This window comes from Artemia sp. Qi Xiang Cuo, chromosome 4 (assembly GCF_049724085.1).
Source record: "Artemia sp. Qi Xiang Cuo chromosome 4, ASM4972408v1, whole genome shotgun sequence".
NCBI lineage: Eukaryota > Metazoa > Arthropoda > Branchiopoda > Anostraca > Artemiidae > Artemia > Artemia sp. Qi Xiang Cuo.
In genome coordinates this window covers 52853027-52877887 of record NC_142797.1, presented here as the reverse complement: position 1 = coordinate 52877887, position 24861 = coordinate 52853027, and the positions used below count along the sequence as shown (strand labels likewise).

The 24861-nt window shown below is 37.9% G+C and overlaps 1 protein-coding gene across 1 annotated transcript in view; it reads left to right on the top strand.

Moving 5' to 3' along the window:
* The window catches only part of wapl (cohesin release factor wings apart-like), a 92712-nt gene that overhangs the window by 58619 nt on the left and 9232 nt on the right, over window positions 1-24861 (top strand). The window contains exons 9-13 of the mRNA XM_089088398.1: window positions 1945-2060; window positions 3029-3128; window positions 13381-13542; window positions 22308-22396; window positions 24509-24610. Coding sequence (XP_088944524.1) covers window positions 1945-2060; window positions 3029-3128; window positions 13381-13542; window positions 22308-22396; window positions 24509-24610 — 569 coding nt within the window. The remainder of the gene's footprint in view (window positions 1-1944; window positions 2061-3028; window positions 3129-13380; window positions 13543-22307; window positions 22397-24508; window positions 24611-24861) is intronic.

The following is a 24861-nucleotide window of genomic DNA, read 5'->3' as shown; positions in this document are numbered from 1 at the left end:
CCTACATCAGCAAACTATCTCCTCCCATTTGGTTTATCTTAAAGCATAATAGTTTAAATGTCAAATTTGTACGTAAATAGTCAGGAATGTTACAAGAGGGTTTGAGGGACATTCGTCTCAAAATTAATTCCTACGGATATATCTGTATATGGTGTCTTATTATGCGTTTTTATTTCTCGTGGAAAAACTCGCCAGCAAGGTCAAAAACTAAACTTGAAATTCTTAGACCTGTTTGATTTTTTGTTTTTTTTTTGTTATTTTTAGTGTTGCACATTTTTTAGGGTGTTCTTATATCCTTGGTTAAATTATCTTTTTGGTCTCAGTGTATTGTCTGATGTCTGCAACCAGTATATTTTGTCCTAGTGAATGAATGTTTTGGTTTTTTATTTTTTATTTTTTTATTTTTTTTTTACTACGGTTAAGTCTGTTTGTTTAGCCACAGTGATCCTGTGGTAAAATTATTCGGAAGACTATTGGATACAGTCATCCAGAAGTATAGTTTTCCAATGGTAAAACTAAGCTTATACGAGTAGCACACTTTTTTTCGGTTTTTGCCCCCCCCCCCCCCCCGGGGAATCAGTTGAAACCAAACCCGTTCACAAAAGAGATTTAGCTAGTGTCCAGAACTGGGTATAGCCAAAATTCAAGTTTTATCGATTTGAACTTAGTTAAGGCGAAACCAATCAGAAATTTTCGTAGAATTTTCTGATTTACTAAGTCTCGAAGCTTATCCATATTGAAAAAGGCCGAAAAATAAACGAAGAGCGGAATAAAAAATAACTTAAATATACGGAGAAGCTACTGGAGCTCCTCAGAGCTCCAGTAGATCACGGTTGCGTGTTTACGGTTGGGGTTCTTACGAAGATTAACACGAATGTGAGCAATCCCCCTGAAAAATTCAATCCCTGGAAACTTTTCTCCCCGTGGAAAATCGCACCAGCTGGAAATTTGCCCCCCCCCCTAAAAATATATGCCTCCAATAACAGATACTATACGTAAACAGTTGTTAAATTTTGTAACTTAAAGACCTTTCCCCAGGGGCTGTGTAATAAGATACATGTGTAACAGATACATAAGATAATTATGGTATTAGTTAGTTTCAGTGTTTAATTCATCCTTTAAGAATGGTTAGATCTTATTACTAGCATGGGTTATTACCGAATGTCGGACCGGGCTGAATTTTAATATTAGTGTAAATATGCTTTAACCCAATTATAATGGGAATAACAAGCAGCTAAACTATGCGTCATCTTTCCCACGACGAAACGGATAACTGAAAGTTTTTTGAGAAGAAGCTGAACATAGGATTGTTTAATTTATTTGATTTGTTTTCTGGTGGTAGCATATCCAGAGGCATATTTGTTTCGTAGACGGAGACCAGAGATGGTTCATGAAAATTTTAAAATAATTCTAACTCAAAACCACCTAACATACTTGCATATACTATGTTCAAATAGATTCAAACTTTTTCTTTGAGGATTCTAAGTGCCAAAACCAATATGGGTTGGTTGTATTTGATGATGACATGTGTAAAATTGTAATTTTTAATGGATAATTCTTTTGTATTGCTTCTGTATATTTTTTATATAAGATTTGCGCTTATTACTTGCGTGCCTTGCGCTGTCCTTCGGATATTGCGTTGGTTTTTCACTGGCTTTCCTTGGTGTCACACTAGTGCTATCCAAACCTGTAGTATTTCTTTACCTTTTGATTCTTTTGGTATCAAGAAATGCTTCGTTTTTTAATTTTACTTTCCACCTCTTTTAACACAAATTTTTTTTTTCTTTTTGTAAAATTTTTACCCTCAGAAAGACAACTGTTTTTATGAAAAGCGCGGAAACATTATTTTCGCTCTCCTACAACATCATTTCCGTTTTGAGCACGATGGTATAAAGAGCATAGCTGAATAGAAAATTTCTAAAATTTCGTTTCACTCGTTTTCAGCTTTTGGTAGCAGTATTCTTGGAAAGGAGCCACTTATGTTTGAAAGCTGTTTAGTGGTTTTATTCGTTGTACCAGCACGTATTCCTGAAGAAAACCGATTTGATCTCACTGTAATGGTAATTACCTCTTTTTGGTACTAGTCGCAAAGGTGGTAAATATAGGTCATCCATGAGTATTTATGTAGTAATGCAAAGATGAATAGGAAATAAGTGTATTCTAGCATGGTCTCATCCAGCAGTAATGTTAATAATAATCCGACAGTACTATTGGCTCTCACTCCTGATTAAAAATATTATTGTCAAATTTACAATCTGCATTTGTTCTTGACAAAGTCAAGATATTCGAGAAAATTAGGCTATGTACTCAGCTTTGATGTTAATTGTTTTGTTTCTGAGACAACACTGAAAGCAAGATTACTCTTAGGATTTCGATTGGGTTTAGGTGATTCATTCTGAGCTATGATGTTCACTGATCCAGGAGGCAAAGCTAAAACTGGTGGCGCTGAAGCAGGGCCAAAGCCAGGATTTCAATTTGGGGAGAGGGTTCACAGAACTCTATTTTGTAGCCAATGCGTAAGGGGAGAGTTTGTATTTGTATGCTTTTTTAAGATTGGGGGAGGGGGCACATGCTTGGAGTACTTCTTCTCACTTTTACAGCTATGCCCTAGAGATAGGTTTGACAAATATCAAAGTGGTCTTCGTTTGAAAAATATATTAGGTAATTTTAGATTTGAAACTGACGGTAAATATTATCATGACTCTAATTAATCAGTTTTATTATTGTCAGTGGAAGTGTATTTATTGGTTCTATACAGGCTGTTTCTAGTTTACCAAATAGGACAACTCCAAAGATAGTGTGAGTTTAGAAACCATCATTCTGTTAAGACTGTTTTTGAAAGTATATGTATGATTTTTTTTTCCTTGTTTTTTTTGTCATTTGATAAAAATCAGTTTAACAACATTCCCGTTTTTATCAGAAAAAAAACAACGTCAATTTAGTGTTCTTACGTACTCAGATAATGTGTGTACGAAAAATATATAATGTGCATTCAGAAATATTTTTGTAAAACATTTATTAATTTCAGGTATTGAGCGTTATAATCAACCTTGTGGAAAACGCTCCAGAAAACAGGAGTAGGTTCATGAAACTAATAGCACCAGCAACGGAAGATCAATTTCTTTGCGGTATGTATTCTAGTGCCTTTAATATTTTCAAAAAACATAAAATTCTCAAAAATGCGGTATTACAAACTTTGAAAGACCAAACTACGTTCTCGATTGGAGAGATAATTTTATTTTGTTTGTTTAAATGGATGCTACTTTTTTGTCACTGACCGATAATGGCTTTCAAGATCATGATAAATTTTGGGTTTTAAGTATGGAGAATCAGGAATTGTGATTTCACAAATCGACTACCCTTTTTGTACACCAATTTGTAACAGTTATAAATTTAGGGTAAAAATGAGATCCCTGTTTGGAACCTTTTGGGATCAATCTTTGTTCTTAATTTATTTTTTACTACAGAGTCTTTTAGATTTCGAAATAATAATAGTAGTGATCACGATTTATGATAAAGTCAATGAAGATGAATTTCAATATCTTTCAAAATGACTTTCATAATGAAGATGTAAACGACTAATATAATGTCTTTGTCAGCTGGTCGTATATGCAGAAGTGTATTTACCTTATATGGGCCAGGAAAAGCCGCCCATGACATGGGCAAAAAAACAATGATTCAGCTTTTCTAGTTCAAAGACAGGAAATATTTTCCGTGTGTGTATACCAAATTCAAGTGTTATTCTTCTACGAAGCGCAATTTTTATTGATTTCCTCTTATTTTCTCTTCGTTCTTGAAGAAAAGTCGCTAAAAACCTTTTTTTTTATCCATTGTAAATTTATGGGAATGCAAGATTGATCCTTTTGTTCCGAGTCCAGTGCCATTATACTAACCATAGATTGGCGATTTGACAAGCTATTATTTTAGCAAACGTCTACATGAACGTTGCTACTTAGGCTATAGTGGTTGGTGAGGATATCCCCGGGCCATTGTTCTTGGGTGATGAAACAGTACTAAGACATACGCCATTTTAAAGACTTGTTTAAAGGTTACTTATTTCATTAACCGTGGTTAAAACAAAGTTAAAAGAAATCTATATGTCTACGTTTTTATTTTAATTTTACCGACATTATCCTTACACTCATTTTACTTTCGACTAAACTCTTTAAAAGGTTGAAGGGAACGTTTTGATTCATCTATAGAATCTTTGTGGTGCTGGCAAGTATTAATTCCTATGTGTGGTACTATGAAAGGCTCTTAAATTTTTCTGCTCTTGCTCTTCTTTTCCTCTTGTCTTGCTCTTTCTCTCCTTTTTCTATCTTTATGTGCTCTTCAATTGCTCTTCCATTTTCTTCAATCCCGAATTTGCTTTGGTGCAATCACTTGCTGCTGATGGAATTTTGTCTGCTATTTACACATTCCTTGTTTGCTAGTGTCTATTTTCGCTTTAACAACTGGAGGAGGGGATACGCCAGACATTTTTCTTCTCGTGGCTGAGGGTAGAAGAGATTGAGAGCCCCATGTAGTATTAAGGTCACAGAACCGAAATTCAACATGTTTTGTTTGATCTTTACGCAGCACTCCGACTCTTGTTGATTGAGAAGCATCACGAATTGCTAATTGCTGAAAACCATGCTGTGGGAGGTCCCAGGGACTTCTTGAAGTCTCTTCGGTAGCCAGCTTAAGTGCCCTGGAAGTGTAGATCCCTGGCCTGCACTGGTAATTAAAGAATGTCGAAAAATAATTTAAATTTGTTAGGAAAGAGAAGGGTTCTATATAAGAATTTTGTAGATGAAAGATAATATGAAAACAAAAGCAAATCATGAAAAATAGAGAGGGGATTAAACTATAATTAAAGGGACATGTTAAGAAGGCCATGTATAACATTGCTAATGATTTGTAAGATCCAATTAAGTATTGAATCAACATTTATAGAAATATGGTGGATACGAAACTTGAGATAAGCTATTGAATATAGATACAGATCATAATAAAAAAAATTTATGATTTTCAATAAATGGGAAGCACAGAATGACTTTAAGGAAATATTAAATTATACTCGTATATAAGAGAAGGGTAAAGAATGAGAGGAGTTATTATAGAGGAAGTAGCAAATTCTCTAGCAATATGGTATTTATTAGGGCAACAGATTCTGTAAATATATTTTTAGAAAAGACAGCATAGGGAAAGGACGGGTTGACTGGATTGTTCACGCCTAGATTAGTAATTAGTAAAGGAAATTTTAGTAATAGTAATTAGTAGGATTAGTAAAGGAAGCGTTTGAATTTATTGCAAGTGTTTTGCCAGTAGGTAAATATTTGATATGTAGTGACTCACTTTCAGTGCTGAATTATTTGATGTATGGTCATAGGCCAGCAAGAAAATCAGTGCTGCTTTTAGAAAAGATACTGCTAAAACTGATGACAGCCAAGTATGAGATTGTAGCGACATGGGTACCAGCACATGTTGGAATTAGGGGAAATAAGCAGGCAGATAAGCTGGCAAAATGGGGTACTAGGTATGGGGAGAAATTAGCTTGTCAGTATTCAGTGACTGATTTCTTATCTTATTATGATAAGTTGCTAAAGGAGAAGGAGAAATAGGTTTTAGGTCAAAGGTCTCAGAACCAGATCCTTGATGTGTATGATTACGGTACCCCACCTCCTGATCTATGTCACCCAGTCAGACACCTGGCTATCAGTATATTCAGGCTCAGAACAGGCCATGCTCAAATTAGGAGTGTATTATTTAAATGGAAGTCAGTAGATTCTCCATTATGTGAGGTCTGCGATGTAGAAATGGATATTAGGTATATTTTAATACATTGTAAAAAGTATGAGACACAGAGATTGCCAATGAAAAAAGCTTGCCTAAAGTATTTTGGTGCATTCACGCTCAGAAGTATCCTGGGCCATGCACTGGCACCACCATGGGCTAGGAAAAAATCTGTGGAAGTATTAGGCCGTTTTATTGTAGATACTAAGCTATACTTAGTGCTGTAATTTGTATTAATAATGCAGTAATGTGGAAATATTATTGCACGTTACTTTAATATTGTTCATGTAAATTAGTGATATGTATATATATGAGTATGTGTATATATTGCAATCCAAGCACATCAGTTTAAATTGCCATATCAGCCAGTTGTGTTTGAATTGTAAATATGGTGGCTCAAATGTAACACAATTGGACAGAGGTGAATATAGCTTGACATTGATTTAATGGTTTTTGCCTTGAGATTCTTCAACCCCCCCCCTAACCACAGTGACAAAATCTAGATGGCTTTTTAAATTATTTGACCCTCGTTCATGACAGAACAACAGCTGGACAGCTGAATTTTGACGTGGAATACCTTTCATCCCTAAAGGCTCTGATGAAATCGTGGAGACGTGCACAATGGGCAGCCTGCCCAGGAGTGCATCAATCCAACAACAAACAACAAGATTTAAGAAAAAAGGAAAAACAAATCCCGTCTTCTACTTTTCATTAAAACCAACTGCCAACTACTTCCACTAACAACCAATTGTAGCTTAAAGTCACCTGGGGAAAAGGGCAACTACTAAAACACTCTTCATCCCCTCTGCTACAATCAAAGCTTCACTCTTTACTCCCTCATATTAAAATCTTGTTCTATTTAAATCTCCTCTTGGGAACTCGCCCGATCCATTCGAAGACATCGATGTTTTCGTTTGGCCCCTACTAGCTTCCAAAAAAGAAACATCTTTGGTACTTTGGTAGCCTATCATTCACAGCGAGTGTCTTAGAAAGCTTCATCTTTTTCTTCTTATAGACCTAGACAGCAACACCGACCCACATTTTCCGAATAGCTGTTTGTCTAACTGTAGGGCAAGATCCATCAAAAGAGTCCCCAATAAATAGCATTAAAACGCAGCACTGCTTGACACCTTATTCCTCACCAAACTCGCTACTAGCCTTGCCTCCTAGCTTAACTACGGCAAAATTAGTTTCATAAATAGCAGAATTCACGTAAACTTTCTGACATACCATATGTGAATCTATCAGCTGAATAGAATTCATGCTTATTATCATAAGTTGATGACTAAAAGGGTCTACTAACTTAGACACATCTGAATTAAGAAAGTTTACGTGAATTCTGCTATTTATGAAAATAATATTGCCGTAGTTAAGCTAGGAGGCAAGGCTAGTAGCGAGTTTGGTGAGGAATAAGGTGTCAAGCAGTGCTGCGTTTTAATGCTATTTATTGGGGACTCTTTTGATGGATCTTGCCCTACAGTTAGACAAACAGCTATTCGGAAAATGTGGGTCGGTGTTGCTGTCTAGGTCTATAAGAAGAAAAAGATGAAGCTTTCTAAGACACTCGCTGTGAATGATAGGCTACCAAAGTACCAAAGATGTTTCTTTTTTGGAAGCTAGTAGGGGCCAAACAAAAACATCGATGTCTTCGAATGGATCGGGCGAGTTCCCAAGAGGAGATTTAAATAGAACAAGATTTTAATATGAGGGAGTAAAGAGTGAAGCTTTGATTGTAGCAGAGGGGATGAAGAGTGTTTTAGTAGTTATCTTTTTCCCCAGGTGACTTTAAGCTACAATTGGTTGTTAGTGGAAGTAGTTGGCAGTTGGTTTTAATGAAAAGTAGAAGACGGGATTTGTTTTCCCTTTTTTCTTCGATCTTGTTGTTTGTTGTTGGATTGATGCACTCCTGGGCAGGCTGCCCATTGTGCACGTCTCCACGATTTCATCAGAGCCTTTAGGGATGAAAGGTGTTCCACGTCAAAATTCAGCTGTCCAGCTGTTGTTCTGTCATGACCGAGGGTCAAATAACTTAAATAGCCATCTGGATTTTGTCACTGTGGTTAGGGGGGGGGGGTTGAAGAAACTCAAGGCAAAAACCATTAAATCAATGTCAAGCTATATTCACCTCTGTCCAATTGTGTTACATTTGAGCCTCCATATTTACAATTCAAACACAACTGGCTGATATGGCAATTTAAACTGATGTGCTTGGATTGCAATATATACACATACTCATACATATACATATCACTAATTTACATGTACAATATTAAAGTAACGTGCAATAATATTTGCACATTACTGTATTATTAATACAAATTACAGCACTAAGTGTAGCTTAGTATCTACAATAAAACGGCCTAATACTTTCACAGATTTTTTCCTAGCCCATGGTAGTGCCTGTGCATGGCCCAGGATACTTCTGAGCGTGAATGCACCAAAATACTTTAGGCCAGCTTTTTTCATTTGCAATCTCTGTGTCTCATACTTTTTACAATGTATTAAAATATACTTAATATCCTTTTCTACATCGCAGACCTCACATAATGGAGAGTCTACTGACTTCCATTTAAATAATACACTCCTAATTTGAGCATGGCCTGTTCTGAGCCTGAATATACTGATAGCCAGGTGTCTGACTGGGTGACATAGATCAGGAGGTGGGGTACCGTGATCATACAAATCAAGGATCTGGTTCTGAGACCTTTGACCAAAAGCCTCTTTCTCCTTCTCCTTTAGCAACTTATCATAATAACATAAAAAATCATTCACTGAATACTGATATACTAAATTCTCCCCATACCTAGCACCCTATTTTGTCAGCTTATCTGCCTGCTTATTTCCCCTAATTCCAACATGTGCTGGTACCCATGTTGCAACAATATCATACTTGGCTGTCATCAGTTTTAGCAGTATCTTTTCTAAAAGCAGCACTGATTTTCTTGCTGGCCTATGACCATACATCAAATAATTCAGCACTGAAAGTGAGTCACTACATATCAAATATTGACCTACTGGCAGAACACTTGCAATAAATTCAAACGCTTTCAATAGTGCATACAACTGAAGTGAAAAGATTGACAACTTCTCTGTTACTTTAAAAGACAGTGCATGACTAAGCCCAAGGACCACAACCGCAGCCTCACCCCCAGTGGTAAAGCATGATCCATCAGTGAATACCATTCTATGTCTAGTCTGTGTCGACTGGTTTACCCATTCCTGCCATTTCTGGTGGTTCCTCTGGGCTACCCCTTGAGAATGGGGGTAGTGCTATATTTTACTTTATGCCTGTACTAGAAGCTGAACCTACCATCAATAACATCAGGAGTTAGGGTAGGAGCAGGTGTTTCAGAGATGTGTTTCACCATTCGACAGTATGGTGGAGTTGATTTTGGTTGGAATCTTTGGTTCTGATCATATGTTTCATTAAGTTCTTTGTAGATAATGTCATTTGGGATCAACATCTTCCGTGTAAAATATTGTGCTTCTAATTTCTTCATTCTAGTTTCTAATGTTGTCAGTCCTAGTTCACAGTATATTGCAGGTAGGAGGGTTGATTTTAGGCATCCAAGAATTTTCCTCAGTATACAATGCAGGGCTGCATCCAGTTTTTTTCAGAAGTTGGGCAGGTGTTTCTCGGTATAGGAGGCAGCCATAATCCAGCTTGCTTATTACAACTGCTCTCACAAGCTGGGTGGTAACAGAGAAAGGGGATCCTCTCTTAGATAAACAAATAGTATTGACAAAGTTGGCTCTGCTCTTGAGGTTTCCAATTAAATAATTCATATGGTGAGTCCATGGGAGTGAAGTGTCAAAAGTCACCCCAAGGTAGCAGAACTTTTCAACTGCTGAGACAGTGGTGCCATTGATTGAGAGCCTTGGCGTTGAATGAATCTTTGTCCTTGTGAAGAGGAGCACTGCTGACTTAGCAGGAGAGAATTCTATGTTGTTGATAGTTGTCCATAAACTAAGGTAATGAAGACCCTTCTGGACAGCAACTTGCAGGATATGCTTATCTCTTAATGTTGCAACAATTGCAATATCATCAGCATACAAATACAGATTGCATCCCTGAATATTTTCAAAACTAATATCACTGCAGTAAATAAGGAATAGGAGTGGGCTTAGTACCCCCCTTGAGGTACTCTCACATCTGCCTTAGTTCTTGATGGAGATTTGCTCTCCCCCATATGGATCTCCAGTTCCCGGCTTCTCAAGTAATCTTCTATCCACATCCTCAGTTCTAGGCAGATTTGGAAAGACCGTAACTTTCCCATCAGGTTATCCACACTAACCCTATCAAAAGCAGCCCTCATATCCAAGAAGGCTGCTAGTGTCTCCTTGCCCTGCTTGAAACCAGATTTTATCTGGTGTTCTAGCCTTTAGAAGTGCATCTGTGGATCCTCTATTAGGGAGAAACCCAAATTGTTCATGCTGGAGTGAATTTGGTAGTTCTGGGAGGATTCTTAACTTAACAAGGTATTCCATAAGTTTGCAAAGGCATGATGTGAGGGCTATTGGTCTGTAGGAGGATGGAAGTTTTGGATCCTTTCCTGTCTTCAATATAGGAATTACTGTGGCCTTCTTCCACTGCTTTGGGACTATTGATGTTGCTGCAGACTTGATGAACAAAGCTGTAATGATCTCTACTGTTTTGGGGCTAAGGTTCCTTAACATTTGGTTGTGTATCAAGTCAGGTCCCATTGCCTCTGATTTGAGTCTCTTAGTTTGCTGAATAACTTCTGATGCAGTAAAAGGCTCAAAAGGTATGTTGTATTTGGTAGAGTGGGTCTTGTGGTGATGTCTTGCACTTTCAGGTGCTTGTTAAGTGAAATGGTCCAGAAGAACATTGAATTGTTCTTGGGTTGAGGTAACTGGGATACCATTTCTCAGGAGGACTGGGGGTTCCTTCCTTGTTTTCTTTTCCCCACAAATGCTTGGAAATTTCGCCACATATCTCTAATGTAAGTTGACTTTTTGAACTTTGTCTCAATTAGAGAGGTCCAGCTTGCAGTTATTTCTTGGATTATGGTCTGGCGGAATTTTGCTAACTTTTTATTCAGTTTAATACGGTTTTCGGTGCTAGGGTTCCGCTTGACCTTGCTCTCAGCTTGTTTCTTCTCAGTGTGGGCTTTTTGGCATGTTGAACTACATCCAGGGATTGAGTTGAGCTTTTTCCCTTAAATTTCTTAAAGGCAAATACCTTCTGACCTGCACTGATTAGGGTGTTGGTGATTGTGTCTGTCAGTTCATCTGTAGTCATGGCAGCTGTATCTTGGATTTTGTTAAGCTGCTGGTCAACTTCATATCTCCAGGCTGGCCACATCTCTTCTTTAAAACTCCATAGTTTCAATTCTTGTACTTGGTATGCGTTCCTATGCTCCTGAAGCATGTGAATGGTGGTTAACATTGGGTATTGATCTGATGAGAAAATGTCTGGGATTCTAATGCTGAAGTCAGTTGATAGGTTTGGGGAAGCCAAGGTGAAGTCAATTTTAGATGTTCTTCCAGTTGTTTTATTAAATCTTGTACCAAGATCCAGGGGGGTGAGTAAGCATGTCAAGAATACCGGATCAATGATAATGTTGGTCAGTTCATTTGACTTGTGATTCTGAGGTGATACTGTATCCCAGATGGGATTGTGGTGATCCTATTTCATTTCTTCTTGGTACACTAGGCTGCACAGTATGGGCAAGACAATCTTTAACCAAGGTTATGAGCCCACCCCCAGTTCCCTGGTCCCTGTCCCACCTTTCTGCAGTATATCCTCGAAACTTTGGTTTAGATTTTTCTGCAGTAAGGAATGTTTCTTGTAGCAAGACTAAATCTGGTGGTAGCCTGAGGATGAGATTACGGAGCTCAATTACCTTTGTCCTTCCCAAACCCTGTGTATTTAGCTGTAGGACTTTCATATTGCATGGGTGTTTTTTCCTCTTTTCTTTTGATCATTGTTTTTCAACATCTTCTCTTTTCCTTTACCTTTGTTTCCTAGTTTTGCCCTCTTACAGGCATTTCCTACTCCTTCTTTATCGTCTGATGTACTCATGACAATGTCTGAGGGGTCTTCATCAGAACTGAGCTCATCAGCCATGTCCCTAATGAGTTCTTTGTTTGTTTCATCTGTATCTTTTTGTTGTAGGAGGATTGAGCAGTGGGAGGTTACCAGCTTTGTTAACTTCTCAACAGATTTTCTCAACTTAATGATCCCTTCTTCATGGTTACATATTAGAGGTGGGAATGTATTGTAGGGTATTTTTGGGTTTGCCAACCCAGTAGGTCTTGTGGCTTCGGTTGTTTGGCCACTTGTGACCTGGCTAAAGCTCCTTCCATTAATTACTGATGCTCTTAATTTATTGACCCTCTCTTTGTAGAGCTTGCAGTCTCTGCTATTGGCTGTATGAGCCTCATTACAGTTGCTGCATTTTTTTTTTTTTTGGGGGGGGGGGGGTTGATTCATCTTTTGAGGGGCATGTTCTGGAATTGCCGGCTTCTGCACAAATCAAGCGTCTCTCTTTTCCCCAGCAGTTTACTGCTATATGGCCAAATTTCAAACATTTGTAGCATTGCCCTGGGTTTGGTACATATTCATAAACATATATCTGGACACCCCATACAGCAATTCTTGCTGGGAATGGTACATCAGTATTGAAGTTGATTAAGATCATATATGACTCTTGTCTTTTACCCCTCTCTTATATATCCTCTTCATTTGCAATTTTGGCATTTTTTATGTTTGATTGAGCCTTTACTTCTTTTAAGACCTCCTCTTTTAGCCCAGTTGCCCGGGGAAGGAAAATTTTCCCTTCCATAATTTTCCAAGAACTCTCTTTGAAGACTACTTCAGTATTATTAACTTTTAGTCCTCTAAGCAGCATAATCTTAGAAGCAATTTCCTTGTTCTTGCCCAGTACTTCCACAACACCACGAAGTGTTACATTAGGGCGAACCACCCCAAAATCTCTGCATACATTTTGTGACAGTAGCTTTCCTATGTATCCTATGCATGCCCTGGGTAAAGGTCCATTGTCTTTATTGTCAGCAGTCTTTCCCCACACCAGGACACTGGGAATCCGACCACCAGTCCCAGCCCCAGGGGCCCCATCACACTGTAATGGGTGAGCAGGAGGCTCACCCATGTCAATAGAGAAATTGTCAATAGCCTATACAGGAAACGGTATAAAAGCAAATAAATAAGCAATACAAAGCAAGCATTAAAACAATAAATAGCGATAAAAAAAGCATTAAAGCACTACCCAATGAGAAGCAAGCCAAGCAAAAGCACGTATTCAAAAGCCAGCAAAATTCTAGTTCATTATACCTATTATACACCAATATGAAGCTCCTTAGGAGTACAATCACGGAAACCTATTTTTTCCTTGGTTTTCTTTGATATTGATCCAAAATTTGCGAAACATTAAATATGTAATCCAGAGGAGCCTTTCAAGAGATTGTCTTCTTCTTCCCTCCGATCCTACCTTCTTTTCTTAGATTCCGGTATTGAGTAGCTTATGCTGGTGCGAGTTTATATTGGTATTGTGCAACAAATCCCATTAGTATAAGTTTACGTATTTCGAGTCTTGTTTATTGATTCTTTTTTTTTAATAGACCCAGTTAGTGCATGTCAAGCGTTGGTTCGGCTATTTTTCGAATGTGAGATGAGTGCAAAACAAGAAGAACGGAAAACTGATGATATTTTAGATGGGAAAGTGCTTATAACACGGGAAGATTCCCAGAACACACTAGATCCAGAGGAAATGGTGAAACAGCGTAAGATTTCTATTTACTTTTATTCTATTAATTTAATTTCTAGTTTAGCTGCAAAAGGCGAGGGAGGTGGGGGGGGGGAGTAATTGTTTTTGAAATGCTGTGAAAACCTGAAATTTGGGCTTGAAAAGATTTTTTTTAAGTTTTATTCTACTCATGAGTTCTTTGCTTACTTATCCACAGGGAAGGACAGTGATATTTTCCCGTCTATTTATTATAGTATTTATTAAGTTGAAGCCTAATTGACCATAAAAGGAATACCCTCTTGAGAATTTCTATTAAATTGGAATTCATGCTCCCAAAAAAAATTATATCTACTCGCAGAGAATCTTTCCAAGATCTTTCCGGCAAAATATACCCCGATTTGGTAAATATAACCACAACTAGACCGGAAACTCTCCACTATTTGACAACATATTGCCTCTCTTGTCTGAGAGGCAATGCGCATCCTTGTTCGAACAAGGCGCATCCTTAGAGCAAGAATGGACACCACTACACATCGCGCATTTCTCTGACTTATCGCAACTTGTAGAAATGTGATTAAGACTCTGACACCTGAAGCATCGGCGATGTACTGGGTTGTACCCAAGAACACGATAGAATTCATAGTCGACAGGCAGGCCGGCTTTCAATGCCTTCTCGAGATCTTTTTTCCTCTTGAAAGCAAGTTTGATTGTGGTGTACTCACCGATCCGATTTGCGGCAGCAATGCTGGGGTTACAGTCAGCAATAACTTGGGTGTCTAGATCGGCACGGTAATTTCGGATAAACCCAAGGTATACATTTGGAATAATCTTTGCCTTAGTGCTAGACTTGAGTAATACGGCTGCTTCATCATACAATTGCTGGGTAGCTTCAGCGATACGTAGGTGCACTCTCAGTTTGTCTCGGGAAGGGACAGCTTGACGAATAGCTGCTTTCTTAGCAAAGGTGCCCAGAGTGATTTTCCGGTTCAGTGAGCTGTTACATCCTGGTGGTAAGTTTCCAAGAACTACGACACATTCGCTCGCGAATCAGATGGTGGGAAATCACAGGATTCCATATTCTCATCTACACCAGCCAGCAAGCGCTTAATCATACGTATATCCTCTGCAATGGTAGAATACGTGGTAGCGGGGACTAGAGGAACTTCTGCCGGCTGAATGATGACATAGACTGGAATTTGCTCACTGCGCTTATAGCAAACTTTGAATTCTTGAGTATTTTGTCAATAGCGACATCAGCGGCGCGGCTTTTAACATTGGAATGAGCGGGAGCACAATTTTCATAGGGACACTGCTTGGTGGCTCTCAACACTGATAGATCAAAGAATGCTGCAGCTTGACGCTTGAGAGTCCCACCGTCAATCCCTTTTTGGAAATTGGATTGGAAGAAATTCAGCACTTGGCAGTGTATAGCATTTTGCAATACTGACAATTTCGAATCTTGAATAGTCAAAAGTCCTTCAAATCTTTTTTCAGCAGCTTAAATTTATGTTAGGACATCGATTTCAACTTCTGAAGCTGCTAGATTCATCGCTAACATTAGAAACGAGATATTATATTTTGCGAGGAATTTGAGCATTTAAAAATATCTCAATATTTTGATTCCAATAGTCAGTATCAGCAAAACCTTAAGGAAAAAAATTCTATCGTTTATGAATGACGTATGCAGAAATAAAAATTTCGGGTAAAATATTGATATTTGTAGCAGTTTATAATTATATTTTTATATTTTCAAATTCTGTTTATAAATGACATTGCAAGTATGGCGTTTCTTTCAGGTTCCATTTTTTTTGTTTTTATCGATTGTTTTTGATATGATGTAAACTGAAGTTTGTTTACGAGTTTTACTATTTCAATAGTAGAATAAAATTAATTTTGTTCTTTTAATAATAGACTGCATTGCACTTGCTAGAGAAGAAGAGGAATTTAGAAATAAAGAAGTAAAGTCAAATTTTGTATATCCAATCAGTAAAGAAATGGATGCTGGTACATTGTTAGAACATGCAATTAAGTTCACTGTAACTGGCATCCCCTCTTATAGTTTTAATTAGCATACGCTCTTGTGGTTAGAATTCACACCACCATTTATAGATGTCCCCAGTGAGAAAATCAAAGGATAAAAAGAAATACCACTAAGATACTTCTACGTAAGAAAAGGTGCCTTAGTTATGCTCAAAGACGTATTGTCAAACGTATTGTCAGATCTTAGATCCATATTTAGCGTATGAACTCTACTATGAAAATATTTCCTGGGATATTAAATATTTTGTATCCCATTTTACTATGAAAATATAAAGTACATATTTAAATTACATATTAGTAAGAAAATATTTCCCCAAAATCAACTGAATGTGCATTGTCAGTTTAGTATACATATGCTGATATTTATTCCATAAAAATCTTAACTAATTTTTGATTTCTTAAAGTTATAAAAGTGAAAACATTTAAAAGGATTTTTTTAGTAAAGTGCAAATTATATTCTGGCTTTTAGAAAGCATAGGGTTTTTGAGCCCTACTCATGTTAATTTCTGGTCGTTTTGAGACTCGGCTATTTATTATAATTTCTGTTCGTTTTGAGTTTTATTTATCTATTGATGCTGATTTGTGGTAGTTGTATGCTTGGTAGATTATTTGATTCTTTTTTTTTATTCATTAAATCTGCAACCTATGAAGGCATGAAGGTAAAATTTTCAGAGAATATTTCTGTTGTACGGATGACAACCTACCATCCGAATGCAGGTTGTCAAAAGGGCATATCAACAATATCTTAGGAACAGTTTCGTGTGTGAAATTAAAACATACAACGCTTGTTGTGGGGGATGTTGCAATAACCAAAAGACAATATTTGCATCATAATACTACTGGTTCTGCTTCTACAACTACTACTACTGCTACTATTATTGTTGTTGCTACTACTGCTACTACTACTAAAGCTAAGACTACTGTTATTAACTGTACTCCTACTGCTACTGCTATAACTACTGGTGCTACTGCTAATACTAATAAACCTAAGGGTTTATTAACCCTTAGGCGAAAATTTTAGACCATATTGTAACTGTCTTGAAATAATCCGAAACACACTATGCCCATACAGGTTGTCAAGAGGACGTATCAGCAATGCTTCAAGACCGGTTGATAGTATTAAGTTGAAAATTGTATCGTGTGTTGAAGGGGATGTTGAAAAAAGGGTGATTTGTGCATACTGCTACTAATGCTACTATGACTGCTACTATAACTATTGCTATGCATAATTACTGAACCTTCCAACAATGCTGAAAAAAATGATGTCTCAAAACTTTGCTTGGATGTTTGTTGTAGGAAATGATGGGCGTGGGGGGGGGGCTCTTAAATCACTTTGACTCTTAAAAAGGGCACTATAACTTCCGATTTAAAATCAAATGAGACACATCTGAACTTAATACGGCCACCCATTCCATAAGAACCTTATATGCCTCCAAGGCATAACTTCAAGCCCTTGCCCCAGGGCTCTGGGAGTTGTGTTGAACCTGGAGGCATTGTTATATGTTCTTTGGACTATTTTAAACATAATTGCCATCGCCCAATTTCAATCGGATACATTTGGTGAAATGAAGGGTAGTTGGGGGGGGGGGGGGCGGCTGCTTGACCTAGACCACTATTGGCTCTTAGAAGGGAACTAGAACTTCCAATTTCAACAAATTGAGTCACCTCTAAAGTTTTTACAGCGATCCCTTTCGTAAGAACCTTAAATGCCCCAGGTGCATAATCTACAACCCTCGCCCTCAGGCTCTGGTGGTTTCTATCAACCTCAAAAGCCTTGTTTTATGATTTTTGGACTATTTTGAATAAAAAAGGACTGTCTCAAAAATATTTATTGAATACATCTCGGAAAAAATTACATGTTTGTGTGTGTGTGTGGGGGGGGGGGGGGGGTAGCTGCGCTTTTATCACTTTCACTCTTAAAATGGGCACTAGAACTTCTGATTACCAATCGAACGAGTCCCGTCCAAAGCATATATGACAACCCTTTCTATAAGAACTGTATATGTCCCCTGTGCATAACCTACAACCCTTTCCCTGAGAGATGTAGGGGGTGGGGGGAGTGAAGTTGTCCTCCTCACAGACATAATTTTTGAAACCTTCAACTACGATGAACAAAATTGTTATCTAGAAATTTTCATTGGAGGTGTTAAGGGAAATGATGAGCATGGAGGGGGAGGGGCTGGTTGCTCTCAAATCCCTTTGTTTCTTAAAAAGGGCAGTATAACTTCCAATTTCAAATCAAATAAGACCCATCTGAATTTTATACGACCGCCCATTCCATAAAAAACTTATATGCCCACATGGTATAACTTACAACCCTATTCCAAGGGCGCTGGGGGGTTGTTTTATCCCCTAGAGACATTATTATATGTTCTTTGAACTATTTTTAACATCATCGCTATCCTATAAATTCAATCAGATGTGTTCGGTGAAAAGACGGGTTGTCGGGTGGGGGGAGGGGGCTAAATGCCCTCCGTCACTTTTGATCCTTAAAAAGGAACCAGAATTTCCAATTTCCAACCTAATGAGGCTCTTCTAAAGTTAAACAACCATCCCTTCCCTAAAAACCTCAAATGCCTCGCGGCATAACTTAGTACCCACGCCCCTAGACTCTGGGGGTTTGTATCAACCACAAAAGCCTTGTTATATGATCTCTGGACTATTTTGAATAAAATAACTGTCTCAAATTTTTTTATCCGATGTATTTCGGGAAAAAATGACGTTTATTATTTTTTTTTTTTTGGGGGGGGGGGTAAATGCGTTCTCATCACTGACTCTTAAAAAGGGTACTTGAATTTCAGATTACCAATCCAATGAGTCCCCTCCGAAGTACATACAGCCACCCTTTCTATAAAAACCTTATATAATCCCGGGTTATAACTTACAACCCTTGCCCTGAGAGTCGTTGAGGCCGGGGTGTCTTCCTGAAAGACATAATTTCCGGACTCATCAATTATAATGAACAAAATTTCCATCTCCAAATTTTCATTGGATGTCTTTGTGGAAATGATGAGCTTGGGGGGAGTTGGTTACTCACAGATCACTTTGACTCTTAAAAGGGTACTTTAACTTACAATTTAAAATCAAATGAGCCCTATCTGAAGTTTATGCGACCACCCATTCCATAAAATTCTTATAATACCCCAGGCCATGACTTACAACCCAGGGCACTGGGGGGTTGCGTCAACCCTAGAGACATTGTTTTATTTCTTTGGACGATTTTGAGAAAAATTGCTATCTCAAATTTTTAATCAGATTCGTTTTGTGAAGAGGGATTGTCGGAAGGGTCCCCTCCTCTAAAGTTTATACAACCATCTCTTCCATAAAAATCTTAAAAACACCCTGGGCATAACTTACAACCATTGCCCTTAGGCTCTGGGGTTTGTTTCAACCTCAAAAGCCTTGTTATATGATATTTAGACTGTTTTGAATAAAATAGCTATCTCGAAATTTCTATTAGATGCATTTTGGGACAATACGACGTGTGTGGGGGGGGGGGGGTGTAGCTGCCCTCCAATCACTTTGAATTTTAAAAAGAACACTAGAACCTCTGATTAACAATCCAATGCACCCCCCCCCCAAAGTTATATGACCACATTTTCTATAAAAACCTTATATACCCCCAGGGCATAACTTAAAACCCTTGCCCTGAGGACTGGGGGGATGTGTTATTTGATTGGAAGTGTTTGGGAAAATGGTGAGCGTTGGAGGGGGGTTAGTTGCTCTCCACTCACTTTCGACTATTGAAAAGAGCACTAGCCCTTTCAATTTCCCATCGAATGAGCCCTTTTGAAATTCTTCGGAAACGCTTTCTATTAAAACCTTATATGCCCCAAGAGCATAATTTACAATCCTTGTCCTGAGAGCTGTCGGAGGAAGATGCCATCCCCAAAGACATAGTTTCCAGGCCTTTCAACTACGTTGAACAAAATGCCTATATCAAAATATTGATCGCAAGTATTTGGAGAAATGATGGTCGTGGGGGAGGGGGGCATCCCCCCTCTGATCAGCTTCGACTATTAATAAGGGCACTAGCCCTCTCAATTTCCAATTATATGAGCCCTTTTTGAAGTTTCTACGACAACACTTTCTATAAAAACCTTATATGCCCCCAAGGCATAAATTACATCCTTTGCCATTGAGGACTGTGGGGGGGGGGGGGGGTTCATCCTCAAAGACACAATTTCTGGACTTTTCAACCACGTTTAACAAATTAACGATCTCAAAAATTTTATTGGATGTGTTCGGGGAAATGGTGGGCGTGGGAGGGGATTAGTTGCTCTCCAATTGCTTTCGACTATTGAAAAGGGCACTATCCCTTTCGAATCTCTTTGGAGTTTCTTCGACAACGCTTTCTATGAAGAACCTTATATGCCCCAAGGGCATAACTTACAACCTTTGTCCTGAGGGCTGTGAGGAGCATGTCATCCTCAAAGACATAATTTTTAGAACTTTCAACTACGTTAAACAAAATGCCTATATCAAAATGTTGATCGGAAGTGTTTGGGGAAATGGTGGGCGCGGGGGGAGGGGCATTCGCCCTCTGATCACCTTTGACTATTAATAAGGGCACTAGCCCTCTCAATTTCCAATTGTATGAGCTCTTTTTGAAGTTTCTACGACAACACTTTTTATAAAAACCTTATATGGCCCCAGGGCATAAATTACAACCTTTGCCCTTGAGGACTGTGGGGGGGGGGGTCCATCCTCAAAGACATAATTTCTGGACCTTTCAAGTAGCCTACTTTTAATAAAATGGCTATCCCAAATTTTTATTGGATGTGTTCGGGGAAATGGTGGGCATTTGAGAGGTGGGGAGGGAGGTTAGTTGCTCTCCAATCACTTTCGACTTTTGAAAAGGACACTAGCCCTTTCAATTTGTAATCGAGTTAACCCTTTTGAAGTTTCTACGACAACGCTTTCCATAAAAGACCTTATATGCCCCAAAGGCATAACTTACAACCCTTGCCCTGAGGGTTGTGGGGGGATGTCATCCTCAAAAACAATATCCGGGCCTTTCAATTGCGTTAAACAAAATGTCTGTATCAAAATGTTGATCGGTGTTTGGGGAAATGATGGGCATGGGGAGGTGGGGGGAAGCATTCGCCCTTCGATCACCTGCGATTATTAATAAGCGCACTAGCCCTCTCAATTTCCAATCCAATAAGCACTTTTGAAGTTTCTACGACAACACTTTCTATAAAAAAAACTTATATGCCCCCAGGCCATAAATTACAACCTTTGCCCTTGAGGACTCTGGGGGGGGCATCCTCAAAGACATAATTTTCAAACCTTTCAACTACGTTTGACTAAATGGATATCTCAGAATTTCGGTTGGATGTGTTTGGGGAAATGGTGGGTGTGGGAGGGGGGTTAGTTGCTCTTCAATCATATATGATAATTAAAAAGGGCACTAGCCCTCTCAATTCCCAATCGAATGAGCCCTTTTTGAAGTTTCTACGGTAACACCTTCTATAAAAACCTTATATGCTCCCAGGGCATAATTTACAATCATTACCCTGAGGGCTGTGGGGGGTTGTCATCCTCAAAGACATAATTTCCGGATCTGTCAACTATGTTGAACAAAATTTCTATCTCGAAATGTCGATTAATTATGTTTGGGGAAATGGTGGGGGTGAGAGGGGCGTTAGTTGCCCTCTAATCAATTTTGACCATTAAAAAGGGCACTAGACCTTTCAATTTCCAATCCAATGAGCCCTTTTTGAAGTTTTTGTGATTTCGATACGAAATGTATGTCTAAACAAAAAATAATTAATACTTTGTGCCAATATCGTTCTTTACTTAGGCAGCGATATATTTACTTAGGCGCTTTAAGAATCATAATTTGTTGTGATCTAAAATTTAAAAGGAAAATTTAGCTTCCAGTATAAACAATGGTGGACTCAGAGGTTGGTTTTAGAGACTCGTTTTTTTTAGTATTAAAATTCAAACTAAATTTTTAATTTTGTCCCAATTCTTTAATAATGACTCCTGAAACACTTTTAATTATAACAATAAGACGTTTTTTTAAAAGTACTAAAAAATTTAGTGTAAAGAGCGAGGTGTTGAGGAGGGGGCAATCCCCTTTATATACCTAATAATATCTGTTCTTTTTAAGTTTTAATATTACTCCTTACTTTGGGTTGAAAAAACTTCTTTTTTTAATTTAATTTCAAATATAAGGTTAATTGATAATAACTCGTATCTTTAATAATGATGCCAAAATTTGATTTTATCATCACCTACCACTGTAATAATTTTGTCGGTAGCCGTTCTTTCTTTTGAGGACAACGTGTATGCTGCGTATTTGAGAATTTTACTGGGAGTTTTCTGTCTGAATCTCTACAGGACTCAAATATTCTGAGATAGAGTCACAGCAAGGGCTTGACCAGAATTTTTTGTTGGGGGGGGGGGTAAAAATCTTTACAAAATGCATACAAAATTAGTTTAAATGTATTTGTGCTACTTCTTTACGGGTCGGACAAAAATTTTTGAAGGATTTCAAACCCAGTATCCTCCCTAGATAATTGAGTCACAGTAGTTATTAGCCGAATTGTATCGATCAGAGGAGGCCTGTGATATGCCCTGGAGACTTCTTTGGTATTTTTTTGTTTTCAGATCAGAAGCTTTGATTCCGTTTTATGTGCAACCTATTAACTTAAAACATCAGAATTGTTCTTTTGCATTGAATATGTCATGATTTTGGATGGCTAAATTTAAGATTGACTGTTTACATTGCATGTTTTTTTCCTTTTTTTTTAGTTTTGCACAAAGCTGGTCGGCATATGGAGGACACGATGGTTGCAGCTTATATAGCGCTTATACTCGGATACCTGATGATAAATTCAATTGTAAGTATTCTTCAACTCAAGTTTATGTGTAGACTTGATAGTGCTAGTAGGCTTCTAGTTTTATTGTTTTAGTTACCAATCATATAGTAAAAAATAAACTCCGAATGGATTCCTGATTAGCAAAAAATTGCTGATTGACTAAGACATTTCAACCTGTCATCAGATTGATCAGCTTTTTTCATTTCTATACTTATGCCTGTTTAGGAGTTAGTCAGCTCAGTGCTTCCAAAAGAAGCTATAACACGCTTAAATTGCGTCGAACTATCTAAAAATTGCCATATCTCAAAATTTCTTAAGGAAAATGTGGACCTCTAACATCTGTTTATTTTGCCAGCTTGTGTCTACTCAAAGAGCATTCTTTTCACTAAAGAGCGTCACTTGAACTTTTGCTAGGAGAAATAAATGAAAGGCTCAAAGGAGGGATTTTGGGTCTTCTCACAATGAGCTGTTAATTCGATTCTGCATTTATGCATATATTTCTTACCTTTTCGGTATATTACAAATAACAGAGTTATTTCGCTTTTTGCTAAAAATTTTCTCGGCGTTGCCGTGTACAATTTGAATGTGGCCACGTTCACTTATATAATATGATACTAAAGTTGGTACGCATCAAGCTGATACTTAAGCTGGTCCTATATAATACGATACTCTCGCTTTGGATGCACATTCCTCCAAAGCAGGAGGAATGTACATATTTTCAAATTACAAGCAGTTTAAGGTGATCAAATATAATTGTAAAATTTTAATGAATAAACTTAAATAATTATTATTAGTTCTTAATATACCTTACTCTCTAATAAAGCCTATGTACGTAAATTCATGCATATATTAGTACCCAATATCATAGTATACTGTATTTAGCCACTAATGACCCCACAGGTAATTAGTGGTCAAATACAGCCACTATTTAACCTTCGAAAAGGGAAACACCTCCAAAGGTCAAGTGATCTTGCCGAAAATAGCGCAATGAGATTCACATGTTTGAGAACCCAGATTTTCAAGCTCCTGCCTCGTTCATTTTTCTTTAATAGGGGAGGGGTGATCTAACCGAACCAATGGTCCTAGAAGATCGGGAGGGAGCCATTTCGGATCGAAATTAAAATCTCTAGTGATCTTTTTAAGGGACCGGAAAATTGGAGGGCAACTAGAACCCCTCCAACGCCGCTTTTTCCCGAAGAAATTTGATCAAAGCTTTGATATAGCCATTGGGTTCAACATAGTTGAAAGGTCCCATAGCTGTGCCTCTGGGGATGATTTGTGTCCCCCACATCCTCCGGAATAATTTGCGTATTGTTTAGATATAACATTTCTTATTGGGAAATATACGGAAATTTTTCGGTGGGGGAGGAGATTCTCCACGGGGAGAAATTTTCTTGGGAAGGAAAGTTTTCAGTGGAGATTTTCCAGGGTAAATTTTACATCGGGAGGGGGGGATTTCCTAAAAGGGTTTTTAAAACGGAAAAAAAAAAAAAATCTGTTTAACGGAAGGTATGGAGCAACATCAAAACTTAATATGGACGGAAATTATTCGGTATGGGGGGGGGGTCCCTTCCTCATGCATCGCTCTATACACTAAAGTTTGATTTTGTGTCCCAATCTTGTATCCTAGTCCTGAAACACAAGGGCCGTTCAATTTGAATGAGAAGTATATTTTAAAAACTTCAAGGCTTTAGCATAAAGAGCGAGGAATGAAGAAGGGTTAATCCCCCTCTTATGTGGAATAATTTCTATTGGTTTTAAGTTTTAATGTTGCTACTTACTTTTAGGTGAAGTAATTTTTTTTATTTAATTACAGGTTGGTGCTATGAGATAGAAAATAAATTAACCAATCCTCCAGAAATCATTAAAATAGAGATAAATATCACTAAAAGCAAAAATATATAGAAATTAACTTTAATGAACAGACCCAAACAATAAAATTTAATGCAGGTGCCTATCACGTGGATTAAATTTAATACACGGCACGTGACATAACACGATAAAACTCCTGTTATGTAAAGCGAGATGAAAAAAAAACGATTTGGTATTTTTACTTGTTTTGACTTATTTCGGACATTTTTTGCTCAGTGCTATTAAACTTGTTCGTTGTTTTTACTTTTCTTTGTATTTTAGGAACATACGAATGTGATACGTGAGATGTTGCCAGACAAAAATTTTCAGAATTTGCTGACAATTCTAAAAAAATTCTTCAAATTCGTAAACCTTACTTCAAATGTAAGTACCTTCTCGTTCTATTAACATCTATTTTAAAGCGCCTGACATCTCTCTTCTTGCAAATCCATCATGTATTTCGCGATGATCTGCTGAAAATGGTATCTGGGGCTTGACGCGATACAACTTGTAGTCTCAGGAAAAGAGTACCTTGTGTCCTGTGTTGTCGCTGTAGATGTCGAACTATGGAATACGGGATCCATAGTTCGAACCCAGCTTTAGCTACGCCCTGCAGGGCCGAAACAAGGCCCTTA